Source organism: Diorhabda sublineata, chromosome 2, assembly GCF_026230105.1.
Source record: "Diorhabda sublineata isolate icDioSubl1.1 chromosome 2, icDioSubl1.1, whole genome shotgun sequence".
Taxonomy (NCBI): Eukaryota; Metazoa; Arthropoda; class Insecta; order Coleoptera; family Chrysomelidae; genus Diorhabda; species Diorhabda sublineata.
Window position 1 is genome coordinate 36,950,674 of NC_079475.1, and position 21,800 is coordinate 36,972,473.

General features: G+C 31.2%; 2 protein-coding genes across 5 annotated transcripts; one reads left to right on the forward strand and one right to left on the reverse strand.

Annotated features, from left to right (window-relative positions):
• Nucleotides 1–360: 360 nt before the first annotated feature.
• Nucleotides 361–12,501, forward strand: LOC130440520 (fibronectin type 3 and ankyrin repeat domains 1 protein-like). 2 transcript variants are annotated; one of them, XM_056773748.1, is made up of 3 exons: nucleotides 361–608; nucleotides 3,088–3,272; nucleotides 9,624–12,501. In XM_056773748.1, exons 1-3 carry the CDS (start codon nucleotides 570–572, stop codon nucleotides 10,954–10,956), a joined length of 1,557 nt encoding a protein of 518 aa, XP_056629726.1. In that variant the 5' UTR covers nucleotides 361–569; the 3' UTR covers nucleotides 10,957–12,501. The 2 variants fall into 2 exon arrangements, with proteins under 2 accessions (XP_056629726.1, XP_056629727.1); XM_056773749.1 differs by lacking the exon at nucleotides 361–608 and adding an exon at nucleotides 858–959.
• A 2,972-nt stretch (nucleotides 12,502–15,473) lies between these two features.
• On the reverse strand, nucleotides 15,474–21,494 carry LOC130452948 (multiple coagulation factor deficiency protein 2 homolog). Of its 3 annotated transcripts, none has more exons than XM_056792494.1 (5): nucleotides 21,198–21,494; nucleotides 19,012–19,107; nucleotides 18,296–18,473; nucleotides 15,774–15,996; nucleotides 15,474–15,635 (listed from the first exon to the last, which is right to left on the reverse strand). In XM_056792494.1, coding segments are annotated over exons 2-5 (525 nt in total). In that variant the 5' UTR covers nucleotides 19,014–19,107; nucleotides 21,198–21,494; the 3' UTR covers nucleotides 15,474–15,513. The 3 variants fall into 3 exon arrangements, with proteins under 3 accessions (XP_056648472.1, XP_056648470.1, XP_056648473.1); XM_056792492.1 differs by lacking the exon at nucleotides 21,198–21,494 and adding an exon at nucleotides 20,611–20,674; XM_056792495.1 differs by lacking the exon at nucleotides 21,198–21,494 and adding an exon at nucleotides 19,193–19,340.
• Between the last annotated feature and the right edge of the window lie 306 nt (nucleotides 21,495–21,800).

Consider the following 21,800-nt stretch of genomic DNA (forward strand, 5'->3'; position numbering starts at 1 on the left):
CGCAAGCCAAAAAACAGATAAAACCAGTTATCTATCAAATAAACTGAAACTGAGTAAACTGAGTTATTTATTTGAAACAAAGGTTTGTGTTGAATAGGGACATAAATAGTTCAAATTATCTGAGATTTTATGCAAAAGAAACGCTACTAATAATGTCATGTCAATATCACGGAACAATTTTGGATTATCGAAGGAAAAATAGTTTCTCGTAATAGAGTATTGCCATAGAATTAATACTTATATATTAGTTTTATTTCTGTGATATTACTATTAATTTATTGATAAATAAAAATAAAGTATTATACCTGCGTTTATCACTATCCATTATTACTTATTTCAAAGTGAAATTTGGGTATCCTTATTTAAATGAATATTGTCACTGAATGGATTTGTCGCTGAAAATCTACTATCTATTTGTCATGTCAAAATATTTGGAAAGACCTGTCCTGTGTAGTTTTGTTTTTTAGTTTGAAATGTACTTCGTTATTTTTTGTAGCCGTTTTAGTAACAGTTTTGTAGAATTATGAGTTACAATTGCTTGTAATGGTGAAAAAATACATTTTCTAATTATGGCCGAGGTTGATGAAACATTTTACAATAGTTTAGCGGTTTGTATTGTTCAACATTTTTTGTATTTAATTTTAATTATTATGAATAAACATATTTTCTAACAATTTCGACTTTTAAAAAGAAAAATTGATAATTTTATAACAATTCATTTCATGTTTTTCAATAAAAGATTCTATCTTTTAATGTAAAAACAGTATTTACTAATTACAAAAAATTGAATAGTTATTTACGATACTAAATTAGCGTTTAAAAATACCACACCAATCAAAGTGTTTTTTTTTTAACTCTAATACCTTGCAAAATTACTAGAAGTAAAGTTTTACTAGCATAAATATGTTCAGATAATCACATGTAGAATAATTCAAATTACTGGTCCTAAGTTTTTGAACGTAAGTAGATGATTATGAGAAAATCATAAAATTTGTTGTGTTGTTTTACTGGTTACTTGATATTTTAATTTCATCTATTAAACATGTATTGCACTATTTACTTTGACTAGGTAATTACTTGACTAATAATAACTTGAATTTATCGTATTTAGAGAAGACGCAATAAATAATAATTTGAAACATTAGTAATTTGGTTGAAGTAAATGGAATTGATTCATAGAAGAAATATTTGTAGATATTCTTTCAGTGACACTTGATAAGTTTAGAATTATTAGGTGCAGGTAATGTACGAGGATAGTCCCAGAAGTATCTGGCACAACAAAGACAAAAAAAAAATATTTATTTTTCAACGTAATCTCTTTTCATCTCCATACACTTTTCCCAGCGATACCCTTTTTATCAATGTCCTCAAAATAGTCATTAATTGCCTACATCACCTCTTCATTGTTGAAAAATCTTTGACCAACGAGCCTTTTTTCCAGCCTGGAGACAGAAAATAATCGGAAGGGTCTAAATCCGGTGAATTAGGTGGATTGGGCAGCAATTCAAACTTTAATTCATTAATTTTGGCCATTGCAACAACGGATGTGTGAACTGGTGCATTGTCTTCTTAGCCAAATTGCTTGATTTCTTCTATAAAACGTTGCATTGAGTTCACATAATACTCGTCGTTGATATTTTTTCCTTCTTCAAAATAGTCAATGAAAATTATTTAACGCGCATCCCAAAAAACCGACGCCATAAAATTGCCTGCAGATGGAACGGTTTTTGCCTTCTTTGGAACCGGTTCAGTGCATTGTTTTGATTATTCTTTTGTTTCGGGTGTGAACTGATAGACTCACGTTTCAGCCATGGTAATGAGGACGCTGTTTCTGTTCCATTGTAAGCAAACGCGGCGCCCATCTTGTACACAGCTTTCTCATGTCCAATTTCCAGTTAATATGCGATGTACCGCAGTTTTTGAAATGCCTACTATGTCTACTAGTTCGCGCACTTTCAGTCTGTAGATTTTCTTCAACATTTCTGGAATCGTCACCTCATTTGGTCGACCACTTCGATGCTGGTCTTCGCAGGTCGTACGACCTCGTTTAAAGTCCGCTACCCAATATTTTACTTCTGATAACGAAGGAACAGTCTCACCTAGAGTAGAATCTAGTTCAGCTTTTATATTTATTTTACCAAGGCAAAAAATGAAGAAATTTGGCTGGATAGAACTACCGGTCGGACTACCATTCGATTTTTATAAATTTTATTAATAAATAGATTATTACTTTTGATGATAACAGCAATATAAATATAAAACCATTCGACTAAAACTGTTCATTAAATTTATTTTCAATTCCATTTAATTTTTGTGAGATCTTTAAAGAGACTACAAGTCAACATTGTTGTAATTCATTTCAATGAAGTTGGGAATATTCTTCGCATACAACGCCTTTTTGAACAACTCAAAACGCAAATACTGTATATACTAATTGTAGATTTTCTTCTACATTTTCGTTTCTACGTTTAAGTTCAGCCGCCCAATATATTACTGTTGATAACGGAGTAGCAACTCACATAGAATAGAATCTAGTGTAGATTTTATATTGGTTGGGCTAATTCCTTTCAAATAAGAGTCTTGTATCAAATAACAATGATGTTTACAAATTCACTGATGATGGTCACTGTTGATGGCTGCCCAACAAATACTAAACAACGTGGCGTCTTCAATCTTGAAACGTGTACTTTCTAACACAGTTTTAAGTAACTACCGCCAGCTCTAGGTCAGGCCAGGTACATCTTGGACCATCCTCGTATATTTGTTGTGAATTTTACTGCCGTATATGATTATTGTATATTGCTAAAAACTATACAATATCGATAAAAAGTAACGCGAGTTGCATCTAAAAAAATCCGGACTACTTTAAAAATTAAAACGTAAAAAGTTTATATTTCAAATATACTCAGCATTTATTTTAATATTAATAGAAGTATTTTAAATATCATTTTAATGAATTTAGTTAATTCAATCGTTTCATAATAATTTAATCCATTCAAAAAATTGTGAAATTGTGTTAATCCAAGTTTCAAAGTAAAAGTTATAATTCACTATAAGAATGAGTATAATGCATGTTTATTGTTGCAGTGTTTCTATTATCACAAAAATGAAAATTCCTATTACAATGATACGGCATCTTTCAATGGTGTGCTGAGAGCTACTATTACCGAAAACATAGAAGAGCTCGATAGATACAAAAAAAGGAAAGGAGGTCTCAATAGCCATGATCAATTTGGAAATACTCCATTACATGTAGCCGCTATTCGCAACAAGTTAGAACTACAATTATTATTTTATTATTTTTATACTTAGCCATGAACAGCCCGCTAGCATGCTAACATCTGAAAGACGTCACATTTGAAGTTACTTTTTTGACATTTTGACGAAATTTTGGCGTGAGAATGACGTTTTTTAAACTTTATATTGTTAGGTTAATTGACGTTTAATGGACGTTTCATCTTATTTTGACAATTCTTAGAGTATTATTTTAAAAAAGCATGTAAGAGATAAGAGATAAAATATTATCAAAACAAAATACGGTAGCTCACACGCGTTTTTGTTTTTTTCTCCATAACGACGCTAATGCTTTTGTCTTCTTCAAATTCAACGAGATTATACATTCGAAAAATCAAATTGAAACCCACTTCCTTCCTAGTCTTAGTAACTGTAAATTTATATATAAAATATTTGTACATTGTTTCACATATTATTTACTAACATTTAATTGAGATTTTGAATTTGAAAATTGAAAATAACAGTAAAAACACAAGAGATTCGTTTTACGAGATAAATTTTTCTTTTTGAAACGGAATAATTTTGCCAATTAGTAATTTTGCTCGAAAAACTGACATCTGACAAAATCGCGAGACCGAAGAATTATTATTTCGTTACAAAAAGAAATTTATCCTTAAAAGAAAAGCTCGAGTGTTTTTGGCAAGATAAATTAACGACTGAATATATGAAAGAACAACAACAATAATTATCTATATCGATACAATCAAATTGTTTAAATGAACAGTTACTAAATACACAATTGTTTGGTTTGGTGTACTGATTTCAAAATTTTCTTCTCTGGTATTCACACATGTAGAATATTCATTTAAATTTTTCTCACTCGTAAGGAGTTAATAAGATTTTCGTGATGTTAAGGATCAATTTGGAGATAGAGTTCAATAGAAGATTATGATGGTTATTTTTCTTATTTGTAATGTCGAGTCGAAATTTAGTAGCGGAATATTTGGTCCAAGTAGAATTCATATTAATACCCAGTGGAACGTTTTTGTACCAATTTTTAGAATTTTTATTTTACCAAAAGGGATTTGGAGTTGAAAACAATGCAACGGGACAAACATCTTCATCCATTTAATTTTTTGTTATCCATTTGCTGTCTGCCAATTCTTTCGACCCACCCTATGTCGACTTTGAAAATATTGTATTCAAATCTTCTTGTTGAAGTTCCATCTTGATTTTTCTCTTCTTTAAAATGGTAAATTTTACAGTTTGCAGCCTCTCCATCTCTCCAAGCTTATTCATAAAAAACTATATGAAAGAATCTATCTTGTAACCCTCTGGGTTGCCTATATTCCACAATTTTGCCGTTTTTACTATATATTTTTTGTTAAATCCTACAGAACTTACTTTTTTTCTCTGGTATACCTTGTAATTCTTTCCGTTTACTATTTCTGGCATCACGAGCTTCTTTAAAAGTTATGTCGGCAAAAGGATCAAATTCAGTATTGTATTCATTGAAATATTTTTCTTGAATCATCTTCGCAGTTGAATTCCAGATTAATTGAACTGCATATTCTTTATAATCTTCTCCATTCCTCTTCTTCATGTTACAGGCTCAATCCTTTAATATATCTGCTACTTTCTGTAACGGAATTATTTTCGTCAATTCGTACTTGACAAAACTCCATAAATTGTATTTTTTGTGGATTGCGGGATGGCTTTTTCAATAATTTTTCTTATTTGTTGAGTCGAAACTTCCCCAAAACGACTCATGCTGTAATGTTTCAGTATCAATTATCAACAATACTTCAATAACTGACAGAGCAGACTTTGAAGTGACTGGATGTAGACGCTTAAGAGGAACAGGCGTTTTTATCGCTGTCAAAATGACAAAACAGTCATATTTAAATGACACATTTCATATAGGAGTTAATTTATCACACAAATTGTATTTAGTAAATTTAAAATTAAAAATAAAACTAATATTATTTAAAATAATATTTTTGTGGTTTATATGTTTAATAAGAAAAAATAATAATTTAAAATTTATAAAAATTCAGATCGATCCCATTGCCGATTTGACAACAGTGGAGTCACGTGGCTATTATATAAACGAATCATAATCAATTACATCGACTTATGAATCAAATTTCAAGATTTTAAGCACATTAAAAAATACTAAAATCTAAATTCGAGCTATCAACCTTATTTAAAAAAAAATTACCAAAAAATGTTATACGCAGTTATCATTCAAATAAGGCATAAAGATAGATTTCAATTTTTCAATGGATAAAGCATTTAAAATACCGTGTAAATGTCAAATTTTTATTGGAAAATTTCACTGTCCTGAATTAATATATATTTTGCAAAAAGCGATTAACACTTTTTTTCAGCACAAAATGATGTCTTATAAACGTCTTCTCGTATTGACGTGGTGAAGTCATATAAATGACTTCAACACGACAAATCTTTTTAATAGCATTGACGATAGTTGACCAAAAAAACATCTAACAGACGTCAAATCGACGATAGCTTGCTAGATGGGAGTTAACATAGAAAGAGCTAAATCCTCATTTCAAACCCAAAACTACTATTATTTGAGAATTTGTCTCTGGACAATATTTTAGTTGGTAGATTATTTGAATTTCTTTTATTTGAGTTAAGACTATAACAATAATGTATGATGAAATGATTTAATTTGTTTTTTCAAATTGTGCTTCATGGCTGGGTTTGTTTCCTAAAGATTAAAAGCAAAGGAGAAAATCATATTACGAAGAAAAATTACTGCTTTCAATCATTAGAAAATTAGAGAGAAATTTAGTTGCGGGTTGTGTTTTATCACCTAAATAGTCCGGTCAATTTAGACCAAAAAATGAGAGTGAAGTTACATAAAGTGCCAACAAGCTAAATTTCAGTGAAATTGTTCAAAACATAAGTATAAACAATGTCTAGAAGTGTACAACTTTTATAACTTTTTGAATCGTTATATCTCAGAAACGGTGGCTCGTAAAAAAAAAGTATTGATACATTTTTTATAGATAATTTTATGATCTACAATTTTTGTCTGAAGTACTTGAATGATAAAACTTACCGTTTTGGTGAAAATCGTGAAAAACTCATTTTTGTGACCTTTGACTTTGAATAAAATTTTTTCCATACACGGGAATGATGGAGAACTTCTAGACATTGTTTATAATTATGTTTTGAACACTTTCACTGAAATTCAGCTTGTTGGGACTTTATGTAACTTCGAATGTCTAAATTGACCGGACTACAAACATTTCTTTTAGTTACAGTAGCTAGACGTACCGATAATTACATTTGCCAAAAATATAAAATATTTCCGAGACTTGATGCAAAAAATTCGGAAGTGAGTAGATGAAGTGTAAATAATACTGAGGAATAAAAAAATCTCATACGACCTCTCATTTCTGAGTTAAAGGCATTTAAAGTTGCGAAATCACAATTTTCTAATGTCCATGTAGTGTATTTGACTATTATCTGAATGCCAAGGGCGGCTCTTGCCCAATGGTTAATAATCCGTAACTTTTACAGGGACAGCCTGTACAATTTGAAAGTACCAAAAATGAATTTTCGTCAAATTTTTCGTCAAAAACTTTTTTGCTCAATCAAATTTATGGTTTAGGAGATTCGTCATTAAGAAACACTGAAGAAACTTATCATGAATTGTATTTATTGAAAAAACTTGTTGAAATGTAGAAAAATTTAGTTGCTTAGCTTACGACTAAGTTGAAAGTTCAGGAACCGATGGTGATATTCATACTGAACACACTTTAAACACCAACACTTATAATTACACTGACTGAGCTTACCTTCAGTCCTCGAAGACGATAACTTGGTTATCGAAGCGCGCGTCTGACAATGTAATTGTGAGACTGCTGTTCTACCCACTTACGGAGTCTCAGGAGGATATTTCCAAGATTCTGTCTTATAGCATCGCAATGGAAGTTTATACCATGCTTTTAAGATATATCCTCAAAACAATGAATCTATTGTATTTAATTCGGGGGAACGTGGTGGCCATGCAAATAGACCTCCCCGACCAATCCACCCATGGTATTAAAATGCTTTTTTACATTATTTAAGAAGTAGGAAGGGGCTACATCGTGCAAAAACCAAATGCTTAGAGGAATATCAGATAACATGAGTAGAAAATCATTCTGGAGAAATTCTAAGTATCGCTGACCATTCAGGTTTTTATGAAAAAAATATGAACATACTATTCCTACGGAGGCATTAACACAAAATCGATGTTGGTGCTTTGTTTGAACTGTACCGTGAGGATTTTCATCTGCCCGTAAATGTAAATTATGGTAAAAAATCTAACCATCTCGTGTGAAACCAGCCTCATCAGTAAACAGTACTTTTCCAACAAATGTATTATCAACTCGTTGTTTATCTAGAAACCAATGAGTCTTGCTGGATAATCCTCTACTTCTATGGCATGCGCTTTCTGGATGTGAAAAGGGTGAAAAAGTTGTTTTTGGAGAATCTTTTGAATAGCTGTTGTTGATGCGTCAAATGGTAGTGACATTTTGCTTACGTTAGTTGTGGAATCAACAACTACATCTAATGGTAGTGTTGGTATAAGTGGATGTTGACCTTTTTCACTTTTTTTTTTTGGTGGACACCCAGTCGGGTATAGTTCTGCCCGGAAAGCATTCAGTATACAACCTTCTGGGTTCCGACGAGTTAACAGAAGCCAAATCATACATCAAATGCATATCGGTCAGTAAATTCTACCGTATTGAAACTTGAAATGCGATGTGATAATTATTCATGACGAATTTTGAAAAGATTGACAGCAAACTGACATTAACAAATTAAGTCTCTTGCCATTTTTAATTGAATATCACGTAATTTGACAGTAGCTACTAAATGAAAAATAATAAGCTTGTTTCCACTAAGAATATATCGGATGGCTGTGAGTTTCTAATTATTAACCATTATAATTTGTAAATAAAGAACAACTTTTCTACCAAAATAATAAAAGATTAATATTTTATTATTTTTGGAAAATAAAATCGACAAAATGAGGCGTTTAATCACGTGTCATTAAACACAAATCAGAAAAGCGTGAACGTAACACCTCGCGGTCACACCTCGCGAAACACTGTGTTGTAGCTGTCATTTTCGTATAAAGTAACAAGGATATTTCGAGTTTTCAGGAAGTATTGTGAAATTAATAAAGCTCGATTTTAGTTTAACCTTGATAAACAGGTATAATTTGCCATGGAGTTAGGATTTAACAAAGCAAACAGCAGTAATTTGCCCAAAATTGACGCAGTTATGCTTGACAAATTTTTTGCATTGAACACCTACTATTGTTCATCGAAAGTCCGCAGTGTTAAAACTTATATGTAAGTATTATGTGAAAAACAAATAAAGTCTTATTTAATTAGCAGATACCAGTCAGAGAGTCGCATTTACCCACTGCGGAATGAAAATTCTTAACTGATTTTGAGGTTAGGGAATAGAAAGTCATAACATTCTATGTTATGTGTGGTATATTACGACAGATTTTGTACATTTACTAATAAATATAAATTCATCTTGATAGTAACAGCATCTTGTCTCCTTGCCATTTTTAACCATTTTCTTCGTATTTGTTTATTGTTTGGAACGTATATGAATAATTTGTCTGGCGTTTTTATCGTCGTACTTTCACATTGGGGCACTATACAGTATTTATAATACGAGGAATTCATTATTTATTAAAAAACAAAATTGACTGACATGAACAAACACAGCTGTTTCGCGAGGTGTGATGTCATTCAAGACACCATAACAATCTTGGCCTTTTCGCGGTCAATTTCAAGTTCATTTCTAAAAACTCAAAATACTTACGTAAAAAACCCATTTTTCTTAAAATAATATATTTTTGGGATGAAATAGATGCTAAGCTATAGTCCAAATTTTGCAAATAGCCATTTGTACTACATACTATCGAAAACAAAACAAATCTTTATTTATTTATTCGTTATTTCTGCAAAAATTGTTTGATTTCGTTTGTATTTTTAATAAATAATTAGAATTTATAATAACTTTCTTCAGAATGTCTTTTTATGGTGAACAGTTCTATAAATCTACATACTTCCTAAGCCATAAATTCATCGAGTTAAACAAATAAATCAATTTTGCTACCTTTAGATTGTACAGGTTGTCCCTGAGTTATTTAAATAATGTATAAACGTGTTTTGAGTAAGATTCAGCTTCCGAAAATTGTTATTTAAACGATTATTTTTCGATAATAAAACTAGTTGTACTACTTGGGCATTGTCGTGATTAATGTCTATTATTAAGGTTGAGCAAACAGAAGTATAATGTATAATACAACAGTCGTGGATAAAACCGTTTTTTTTTTGTTCCAGATTAAAATCCGTAATGTATTTGATTGATCAACCTCAAGTTTCGGTACACGCTAAAAATTCATTGGGTCAAACTCCCATTTTTCATTCAGCACAATCCGGATATGTGGAAATAACCGCATTTCTGATTGCGAAAGGAGCCGATGTTAACGCTCAGAATTGCATGAAAAACACTCCTCTACATTTATCGGTATTACATCCGCCGATAATGAGATTGTTAATCGAGAACGGCGCCGATTTAAATATGTTGAATTTACATCACAACACCCCTATTTACAACGCCGTTTCTTTAAATTGTCTCGAAGTAGTGTGTATGTTGTTGTATTATAATTGCGACCCTACGGTTAAAAACATCTACAAACGTACACCGTTGATAAAAGCCATCATGTGCAAAAATTCCGAAATACAAGACGCGTTATTCGATTACACCGACGATTTCAATGATATCGGTTGCGAGGAGGATTCCGTTCTAACGTTAGCTTTGACGTACAAAAGTCCTTATTTAAAACAAATTTTATCCAAAGGTACGTCACCGACTATCGACGATGTAATACAATCTTTGTTCAGAAATAATCACAGGATATTCAAAAAACTATGGAGAATGTTACCGCGCAAGGAATTGAATACTCCAAGAAAGTTCGGTCAATTCGCTGATGAAGTGCGCAGACGAAACGTGATGAAATACATCGATATCGTTTTAAAATATTCCGATGATTATGTTTTCGAAAAATTGGCTTATTGTTTCGATTCATTCGTGAATTTAAACTCCTTTCTAGACGTTACCGTCGACGAAAGCGGTTTAAATCAGATTACGAAATTTGTTTGCGCGTTGTTGCAGTACGATTGCAGATTCTCTGCGCCATTCATTTACGATCTTTACGTCTACTTCGGATACTGTGATTTATTCAAGTATTTCCTATACATAGATCAAATAGATTATCCCCCTATTTATTGTGTAGAATGGATTATCCCTAAATATATCTTCAATATTCGAAGTGACATAAGATACATATGTCTTTTAGTTAACAGTAATTATCGTCAAACGATTAACGTAGATGTTGTTTTGAAAACGTTGGAATTCAGCGCGGATAGTTGTTTGGTCGATCTCGTCAGAAAATATAAACATTGCGAAAGGTGTATAAGGTTGAGTTATATGGTACCGACGGTACCTTCTCTATTGGAATTAGCCAGGGAAAAAACTAGACAGTATATAGTTGATAAATATAATTTTTTCACCCCATCGCAATTTTATACCTTTATTAATGACTTGGACATTAATAATGTTTATAAAAAGATATTGAGGTGGGAACAACCCATTTATTTTTATAATATTTGATAATACAAAAATTTTCATTTTTGTACGGACAATCTGATTTTTTTATCATATAAACCAATGTTTCCTAACGTTTTGTGGGCCTCACCATACCTTAACTTTCTTAAAATTCTTATGTAAGATACATAATTTTCAATTGAAAAAATTGGATGGTTCACTTAAACCCTTAACATCTGATTTCGTTTTTTTAAATGAAAAAGTTGTTTTTTTTTAATTATCACCGCTAGAAGATTTGAATTCCGTTTTTTTATTATATAAACTAGTTTCTGAAACCGTTAATGATATTACACCAACACTCACAATTATATTTACTGACGCGCGTTTCAATAACCATTTCATCTTTTTCAGATGCTGAAGCTAAACTGTTTACCTAGTATTTCGCTTTTTCTTATTTGCATTAAATTCTCCATTAGTTACTAATAATTTTTCATCTATTCCAGATCTTTCCCAAATGCTTCTGATCATTATCTATTTTTATTGCTCATTTTTGTATTGCATGCGTCTTAATTTTTGTGCCATTTTCATTTATGTTTTACCGCGTTATCGTCTTCAGAGGCTGAAGGTAAACTGTTTACCCTTTACCTTTACAGAGAGTGTAATTCTGAGTATTGGTGTGGTTATAGCGTGAACGTGTCCAGTAAGGCAACTTCATACATATACTTCTCTTAACCACTTTAATTTAACCTTTTCTTTCTTAGTTTATCAAGGTGGACTCCATTGAAGCGTCCTACTGTATCTTAGATTGTTTTCCATAATAATTGTCCTAGTTTTCAACTATATATCCCCCTTTAAGTTATATTTTATTTCATAACGCATACTCTGTCTATATTCAGTTTTATCTTTTTACTGTTCTTCGCTTTCCGCTATTATTAACTCCTTGTCTTCTCTTTTCGTCGTTGGTTTCTTCGTCATACATCAGTATCGTCTCTATCGTTGTTTTATGAATATCTATTTTGATTCTTTTATTTAGTATTTCTCTTTCTCTTATTTGCATTTAATTCTCCATTAGTTACTTATATTTTTTCTACAATTGCGGATCTTTCCCTATTGCTTTTGATCATTATTTCTAAATAAGCCTCCTATGCAGTCGAATCACTATTTTTTTTTTGCTTCCTTTCTAAATTTCTTGCGCCTTTTCAACTTATTTCTTCTCTATCTACACTGAATACACTGTTTACACCAACACTCACAATTGCACTGTCTAACGCGCGTTTCAATAACCAAGTTATCGTCTTCAGAAGGTAAACTGTTTACCTACAGAGAGTGTAATTCTGAATATTGGTGTGGTTATAGCGTGAACGTGTCCAGTATGGCATCAAGAGACATAGTAATTTTAGTATATGAAAATATTTTAATGATTCTGTAGTTTATTCTTACTTTTTTTTTAAATTTTGTGCTTTTGTTTAAAGATTTTGAAATTAATCTTGTAATTAGACTAGTGGAAATTGACTCTGTTTTTGTACAAAGAAGAATCTGACTGAATAACCATAGTCAATACAAAAAACAATGCACCTGCATTAAATTTTTTATTAAAATGTGTAATAAGAATTTACTGTGCTTTATTTCCTGCTTTTTATTAACGTTCTTTCGTCGTTACGTATTGATTAAAGAATCGGATTTCTCGAACGCCACTTTTTTTTATCGTGTTATACTCCGGACAGCTTCAGCGAAAAAATACTCCAGGGGTCAAAATAGTGATGATGAATACTCTGAAGCCAGATTTTACTTGCTGTCCTGGATGGTTGAACAAAATTTTCGTTATTAAAAATTAAAATCCTTTAAATCAATATAAATAAACTAGCTGGAAAAAGCAATGATACCAAAAGCGCTAAAATCTATGGGTAATTACCAAGTGGGACACAAACTGTACGGCAAAAACGGGTGCGTGGTACAAGCAAGGTTAAGCGCCATGCAAAAACAAAGTTCTCAGACGGTCAAAGTTCTTCGTTAAGAGCTGCGGTTCTCAAATCTCTGTAGCAATTATTCAAAGTGTTCCCTTACGTGGTTGACTGAATACCCAAACACGAGCACCATTGAAACGTGAAAACTCAGCTTCCTAAATAGCTAAATAGCTACTGAGACGTGAATACTCATGTGAGGGTCGCTAACACCAAAGAATATCTATTTAGAAATACTAACCAAAGTTGTGCAATATCTTCTTGAAATAACCAAAAAATAACCGCCTGCGTTCGGCTCGCGGTGATCGAGGCTTGTCGCCACGCGCTGCAACGTTGAGAAAGCGCTTAATTGTCAATCGCGATAAGTGCCAAACGCCGGACCTACACTAATATCGAGGTATACCAATTTGTTGAATAAGATTCAAGGAACAAGTACAATTTTTCAAGTTTAAAAAATATGCAGTTGGACAAAATTTATTGACTTCGAAAGTTAGTAAAAATCGTCAATTGTACGTGCATTGTACGGAAAATTGACAAGAGACCTTCTTAAAATGGGCTACATTTGCATGAAAAAAATTGTCGAATCCGAAAAACCATTTGTTCATAATTTGTTTAAATAATTGCGATTTTAAAAAAACGTACCAGTTTTTCGCAAAAGCTCCAGGCATATTTGGAGTTGGCCTTACAAAATACATAAGACTACCACTGTTTTATCCTTGGCCCTATGATTGCACACGGCAGGTTATAAACTTTTATAAAATATCATTTTGTAGGGGATTTCGAGTACTTCAACGTCATACAAATTAAAACTTTTTCCAGCCCCGGCTTCGAAAAGGAGGCAGCTCAAAGGGGTTGCATAAACCACATTTGGTACGCAAATATGCAAACTTTGAGCTAATGTATCGCCTTCAATTTTCATGTTACATAGATTTAAAAACGCTCAAAATTTTTGGCAAGAAAAACCCTACAATAATTATTTGAAACATTTTCTCATAAAATGAATAGTTTTTGGTTTATTTAGTTAGGAAAAATTCAATTCTTTTTCAGGATAACGGAAATGCAGTGTTCAATTCAATCACTTATTTTTTCTAAAATAAGTATTGAAAACCGATCAAATTTCATAAATCATATCAATAATACATAAATAAAGTTAATTGCAAGTGGGTTATGATTAATTTAAATTAGGGTGGTTAATGGCGAAGGTATATTATATTTTTTCAAAAAAGAAAAAAGAAGAAACCTCATTTTTGTTATAAATCCGTCAACTCCTATGCAAAAGACTTTTGACATTGTTCATTTTGAAATTTTTTCTATGTGCTTTCAAAAAGATCTCTTTAATTTTTTCCTAAAATTTCATCAATCTCCAGTTATTTGAGGTTGAAGGTTTCTAATTTCGGATTTCCCCAAAAATAGCTATCCTTCAACGAGCAATAACTCAGTTATTATTGAATTTACAGATGTCCTTAAACAACGATTCTGTTTGTTTTTTTTTTTTTTTATTAGCTACATTTTATTCTTGATGATTTTGCAGAAAAAATTAAAACTTTTTAAGTTATTAATGAAAGACGGTAAAAAATATGCGTTTTTTCAATGAAAGTTCGAGTTTATTTTGAAGAAACAAATTTTCATCTATGAAATAGGGTGGCTTTCAACCCCAGGGCAAAAGAACCCTTCGGAACAGGGTGGATTTTGAAGGTTATTAATACTACCTTCATACCAACTTTCAAGAAAATCGACCTTGATTATCAAAATTCCACGACAAAACAAATCGGCTGGTACCTAGCCTAATAGTCATACGACATGAGGTTCGTTCTTGGAAGCTGCACTTGAGCTGTACTCAACTGGACCAGTGCAGGCCAGTTCATGAGTGTGTAGAATTAATTCGATCGGATACAAAGAACGATATAGTGCAAAGAGCAATGAAGCATTTTTGATTATTGTATTTGAGGCTATTTGATGTGATTCAGGCCTTGTAGTATTAAGAATATTGGAAAACGATTTAGTACTTTTTGATATTTTACATTCGTCGGATGACGAAGATGTAGTCCCCCCGTTTTCAAGTTACACTGCACTGGCTAAACTGATTCAAGATCCCGTGCAAGCAGTACACTGCACTGGCTAAACTGATTCAAGATCCCGTGCAAGCAGTACACTGAACTGGGTGAACTAGTTCTCTTGCACTGCTACTAAGAACAGCGACACCAGCGCTGGTTCTGCTACAAAGAATATTTTAGTGTACACTTCCTGAACTAGTTCTGCCCGTGCAGCTACCAAGAACAACTCTATGATACTTTCTACACTAGTGTGTTGACAAGATGCTGAAGATTGCAATTTTCGTACTTTTAATATAGAAAAATAGCTTGTTTTATTACATTTCTGTGCAAAAATCCTGTGTTTCGGTAAATTGCTGACAATAATTAATCTTCCACACCAAAAATCGATTATACAACTGAATGACGTAGTAAACATTAAATGTTTTGTAGGTTATGCTTGAAATTTCCACAGAATCGTCGACGATCGGCATCGTTTTCTGTTAGGAACGGCAATCAGCTGATTAACTATTTGGGTTTCTGGAAAGCCCTATTATGGAGGATTAAATCGTAGGGATAAAAAATGACACATAATTAATATAAACACTTTATTAGTTGGAATTTTAAAGATACTATCTTGTCGTTTTCTTAACGGCGTTTTTATTTTGCAGTCGTCTTTGTGAAACGTACTCTGAGTAACTCAGATAACCGTCGTGATCGACGTCATCTTCTTCTAATACTTGATCGATTAATTCTGTAATGAGTAAAAAATCAAATATAGTAACATATTTAACAATTATTTCTTAACCTTATGGAATACTGAAACAATACTTAACAATATTTGATTAACAAAGTGACTTGTGTACAGATTGCAAATGATTTAAGTACTTACCAACATAATAATTAAAATCTGGAGAATCATCATGTTGTACGTGCTCCTCATCATCATCTTGGTATCCATAATTTTCATCAGTATGAAGAATAGCTTGTAACAATTCCAATCCATCTAATTTTGAATTTTTATCGCTATCGTGTACTTGAAAATAGTAGAACTCTAATTCTGCGTCGGACATTTTTGAAAAATCCGGGTCGGGAATTAAATCTTCCAAGTGTTCCTGGATAAAATATAAGATAAAGCTCCAAAAATGTTCACCAATGCTTGTCGTTTATTAGAAGAGATAATCCCTGAAAGGATTTTCAGCGACAATGTTTCGTTCGTCCCCCTAGACCCCATCAAAATTATAAAAATTTTACTGAATATCCGGAAATATTGATTGTGGAGAAAAAAGTTGTTTGTTGTTATTGTTATAACTTTGAAGGGGATTGGGTGGCAACCGAAGCTTTGTCAGTAAAACTCCTTTTAGGAAATATCTTTGGCTTTGGTCAAAATTTTAGCAAAATCGAGGGGGTTCATTGTTTCGAAGCTACACTCAAAATATAAATCTGACACAGGAAATATGTCGCCATCTGTTACCACGAAGAATGTTCCATCTGCTAGTTGTTGAAAATATTTTAATTATTTAGTTTCAAATTCATACTTTCAACATATAGACCGGGCGCTAGAGGTAAGTGAGTATGCATAATGTGAGTACCGAATTTCGAAAAGAAAACGGATTTATGTGAAGAAAATGTCAAAGAATAATAATGTGGATCTTGCCGGTCATTTTTTTGGTCAATTTTTTTCGCCACCTCTTTTCTTATTCGTAAATGGAATGTTTTGCGTAAATAATATAACATCATTTTAGTGATTATTTCCGTAATAATTTACAGTTTTTTCTAATTGTAAAAGTGAGGATGGATTCATAAGAAAACCAAAAATGAAAATAATAAATTAAAAAAAGTAAAGTTATATATGAAAAACCTGAGAATTCAAGCATAAATGTTTTTAAAGTAGGTAAAAAATTATTCATTTTTTTTAACATTGGTTACTGATACATTCACATAATGGAATACAAAACAATTTTGATTTTTTGCAATTACAAGACATAGTGGGCCAATTTGCTATATATTTCCATGGTGGAAATAATGATTCTGCTAAAGACGGCTTCGTCATTCCCCATGTTTGTAACTATTTTCCATTTTCTAATAATATTTAAACCAAATTTTCGTCACGTAAATATCCACTAGGTAATAATTCTGTTTTTAATAAATCTTGACGGAATGCTTTTGCAATCTCTATGATGCTTTTTTTTTCTATTATTATTCTATTATTTTCGTCGATAGTATAATTCCCATAAACGCTAATTATGATTTTGATAGATTAGTTTTCATCAAATTTATCAACACGATTTTCGATCACTGCACCCTCAATGTTTGTAAGTACAGCGAGTCGTTGAACTAAGAAGCGCACTTCAAAAGAATGTGTTGATAACTGGTCTTTAATTTCATCTATTACTTTGTCAAATGCATCGAGAAGTATGTCTTTAGGGATCTGATTTGAAGTTCGTCCGGCTAGCATCTGAGAACTTCTCGGTAATTTTAAATAATCCAGGTAACAATGTATGTGATACCTCACTTTTATAGCAAATAAATCTTCGAGGTCGTTGAGAAGTACTACAAGTACACATGATCTTCTTGTCTACGTGCAGTACTAAAAATTTTTCCACTGCTGAAATTTCGGAACATAAATGTAGATGCTTATCTTCGTTTCTTGTTACCTTCTTATAAAATATGCATTTAAACGCTGCCGACGTCCTTAATTAGAACGAGATTTTGAAGTATGCTCCTCTATGTTTGCTTCGGAAGTTCTTCTTCTTCTTTATATAACGCAATTTCTCAACGCCTTATTTTCATCTCACTAATATAAGTGACTAAACAGTCTTGGTGCCATGAAAATTATTGTTCTGGAAAGTCTGGATCATTAACTTCTCACTAATGCTGTCTTGGTTGTTTCACTAAATCACTTGAATCATCGTAAAATAAGCTAAATTGTTCGTTAGGTATTTTTCCTTTCAAATTAACCCCTTCTAACGACATTTGTAACGTTTTTCAATACAGTAACTTTAAACAGACACTAGGAATTTACGAAAATACTATTATTTTATATTTACAAACCAAAAAAACGACTTAAGAAAGCAACGTCTTCACGTCAATAGATGAAGAAGTGTTTTGTCATTATTTAGGTCTCGGGTGTAAGTCGTAGTTGCCGTAACTCGGATTTTGCATACTGAACTACCTCTAGCGCCTGGACTAATATATGAACACAGGAGAATAAATATACTGTCTTGAAAGTTTTAAAAATAGCGAAATTTTGAGCATATCTGCAGAATCTGTATTAGAACAACAAATTTAACCTTCCTTACTTATAAAAAATTCAATAAAATCGTGGAGACTTTTATATTTCTCACTTGGGACCGCGAAAATTTTTATTTGAAAACTCTCGATGTGTTAAAAATTAAGAATTCGCCATTTTACCTGTATGTGTTCCTTATCATGTAGCAACTGCATATCTTCAGTTAATTTTTCATTAGCATTTTTACTAGGAGTGTAATGAACATGTCTTTTTACAATATTTTCGCCTCTAGGATGATGTGGACCTCTGGGCTCCGTGTAAACAACAAATAATGATATTAAATTGAGACATTTCCATAACCTTAAATATAATATTATTCACATTTTCATAAAATAAAGAATATTTGAGCAAACTATGGAAACAAATGATTTTTTGTTCGATTAGTGATATTATATATAGTGAATTTAATAATATCTTCAAAGTCAAATACTAAAATGAAATAGAGACATTTTAAAATGGTTATTCCAGAATTAAAATAAAGAAGTTATTTATTTGGGCCGTACGATACCAATCAACTTATAATTCTTAAGTATCCTTCTATTGTCCTTTCATATAAGTCATATAAATTATGTTTATTCCTGAAAATTTCATAAAACTTGTAATAAGAATTGTTTATCCAAATATTTTTGTAAATCCCTGTATATAAAAACTTACAAGTAATCATAAAAACTTTCACAACAATCACCTAAGTTTCACCAATAGCCCTCTGCTCATTTTAAAGAAAAGTATTTAATTCCATATACCTACTTATAGAAAACAAGGTTATGTATTTTTGAATATTAAAATATAAAGCTACATGAACAATGTTGTGTTGTTAGTAAAGAGATATTCAACTTACATTATATGTTCCAGATGTAAAGTTTTATTTGTACAAACAGTTCCTTACTGGACTCACTCACATTTTCACTGCAAAAACAGATCAATTCTCCTGCGCCTGCAATTTTATGCGCGCAGGATAATAATTATATTATGGTTCGAAATTTATTCAAAATGTATTGAAAGTTAACTTGAAAACTAACCTTAAAATCTTGATTTTTAAATTTCTGGTATTGTTTATTGGAAATGTGTAAGTTTTAAACAAAACAGCTATATTCAATTAATAACTATATCTTAATGTAAACGTATTAAAGTATTAAACCGTCATAAAGTATGTTACTAACCTAACCTAACCAAAAGATAATTAGTAATAAGTAATAAAGAAGAGTAAAAATATTAAGAAAAATATTATTCAATCAGTTATACTTGAATTAAAAATTATGCGTATTTGAATATTTGTAAAATATATTAAACCTTTCTAACCTAAGTGATATTAGAATTTTCTAATATAATATTCCGTTTAATTTTCATTTATTATATAGGCTTCTAGTTTATGTTCGTGAGAGTAAGAAGACCTAATTTCTAATGCAAAACTTAGTGTGGTCATTTTAAATATTATTACAGAATAATCAAAATATATCCTAAATTTTTCATAAATGTACCTAAGCAAATACAAGTTTTCGGTCTTCTAGAACCATAAGCTGTACAAAACAATAGAAAAAGATTTGGACAGGCCAAAATATCTGCTGATTAATGAATGCATGTCTGTATCATAAGATTTTACCAATAAATAATGGAGAGGAAATTACCCAAAGAGTATTGTAGAAATGAGAAACAAAGGTAGAAATATTTTTTATTTAGATGAAATATGTATTAACGAGGAACATACACCAAGCAAATTTTGGCAAGATGACGTTGTTAGTTGAAGATAGACTTTGTTAAATAATTTCTCTACTGATTTAAATCCAGGAAAGAGACACAGACTGATAGTTGGATACATCTGAAGCTCAAACGGTTTTGTTAAAGGTTGTTTATTGACTTTTAAATCAATTGTTTCAGTGACTGCTATTAAGACTGTATAATAGTGAAAGATCACGTAAGTTATCACTCGAGATTTTTAGAAAAATGCCCACAATCAAATGTTACAATAGATCAACAAAATTGGCTTAATATAAAGAATATTAAGTTCCATTCCGGTTTAGTGAGAAATGAATTTGTATTCCCTTCATAAAGAGAAATTAAAAAAATATGAATAATTGCAGGGATTTCTAGAATGACTGCGGTTAAATCATCATCATATCATTGCGAACTAAACCCGATTCAACTGGTATGGGCACAGATAAAGGAATAAGTTTCAAAACAAAATAATTGATGTAAAGCTGAAAATTGGACAGAGGCTAATCATACGATTAAAAAGAAGAGAAAATGTGGAAGTTGGACAATATTACTGATGAAATGGCTGCGACAGTTCATCTTCTGATTCTGATTTGGATTTGTAAGAAGTAGCATTACGTAGACTGGTGATTATATTAAAATTATATTCATGAATGTAACGTTATTTAAGTCGAAGTGTAAACTCTTATGTCTATATAATCAGTAAGACTGAATGCTCTTAACATACCTTGACGAAAAATAAAACACTTTAGAAAAAATTGCACTTTTTTACTGTCATCTGTTTAGAGGTTAGGAGCCGGTTAACTAGTTCATTATATTTATAAAATGTTATTTCATACGAAAATACTTGAGGTATAACCTCAAAAAAGTTTTTGTACATTTACGAATGCTTTATTATTTAAATATTCTCTCACTCATTAAAAGATACTATAGTACAGTGATTTTGACTAATTTTTTGTTGGAATCTTAAAATACGATTCTTGATTTAGAAGTTACAAGATATTTTCGACACTCGCTTAAAAAATTTCATTTCACTGATGGTTGGCAATAAAACCATATCAAATGGTAATTTTAGATCAAGAAAACAAGTACATTGTGAATATTTGTTACTGTGAACATTTTTAATTGTAGGTAATGCAAGACAAGTTTGACTATAAAAGGATATATAATTTATCTCTCCATCATTAAAAAACTTAAATGTGAATACTGAAATCTATAGATATAGATCTTTTGTCTCTGATAAATATTTTATTTCTAATCAATCAACATTAGTGTTTACTGATATCTACTAATAACAGCGCTAGATGGACTTACCAGCAGACTATAGCTTAAGCCAGCAGATTTCAGGGAGCAGCAAATTATGATTTAAGAAATTAAAAAAAAATACATTGTTCATACGAAGAAGACGATCTTTGAAATTTTCAAAGAAATAGTCTGTCTTTGTTCTTAAAAGAAATTTAGGATACACTTTTCCAATCTTTGATATACCTATCACTTCGTATTACTCTGACTATACCGGTGAAAATTTGTTTGGGTGAGAGAAGCTTTTCTTTTGAAAAGAGTATAGAACTATTTACGATCGACTTTAATTCAAGAAAAACTAAACGCTATAGCACTTTTCATTCATATTCTATAGGTACCTAAGTGCTGAATAGTTTAAAACCTTACACAGTAGTATATAATTGAAATTTTATTTGGTTAAAATATTGTTTTTTAACAATTCTTTGTCGTGAAAATAATCAAAGATCTTAGATGATAAAGTTGAAAGTCTATTGATAAAAAATGTAATTCTAATAATTGTGGTCTCAGGTATCGAATTTCATATCCAAATCCATTTTTTTTTCTTTTTCCTTTGGAACATTCCTAGTATATCGGCAACTCATTTTACATTTATGTGACGTTGTTCCCATGCTCCAT

What these genes read in the sequence shown, in the direction of transcription:
- LOC130440520 (XM_056773748.1), top strand. Translation starts at nt 570, where the DNA reads ATGGCCGAGGTTGATGAAACATTTTACAATAGTTTAGCG. An exon ending in CATTTTACAATAGTTTAGCG is followed by an intron (nt 609 to 3,087) that starts GTTTGTATTGTT and finishes TTATTGTTGCAG; the next exon opens with TGTTTCTATTATCACAAAAA. An exon ending in GTAGCCGCTATTCGCAACAA is followed by an intron (nt 3,273 to 9,623) that starts GTTAGAACTACA and finishes TTTTTGTTCCAG; the next exon opens with ATTAAAATCCGTAATGTATT.
- LOC130452948 (XM_056792494.1), bottom strand. An exon ending in ATGATAAGGAACACATACAG is followed by an intron (nt 15,997 to 18,295) that starts GTAAAATGGCGA and finishes TATTTTATCCAG; the next exon opens with GAACACTTGGAAGATTTAAT. An exon ending in AGATTTTAATTATTATGTTG is followed by an intron (nt 15,636 to 15,773) that starts GTAAGTACTTAA and finishes TACTCATTACAG; the next exon opens with AATTAATCGATCAAGTATTA.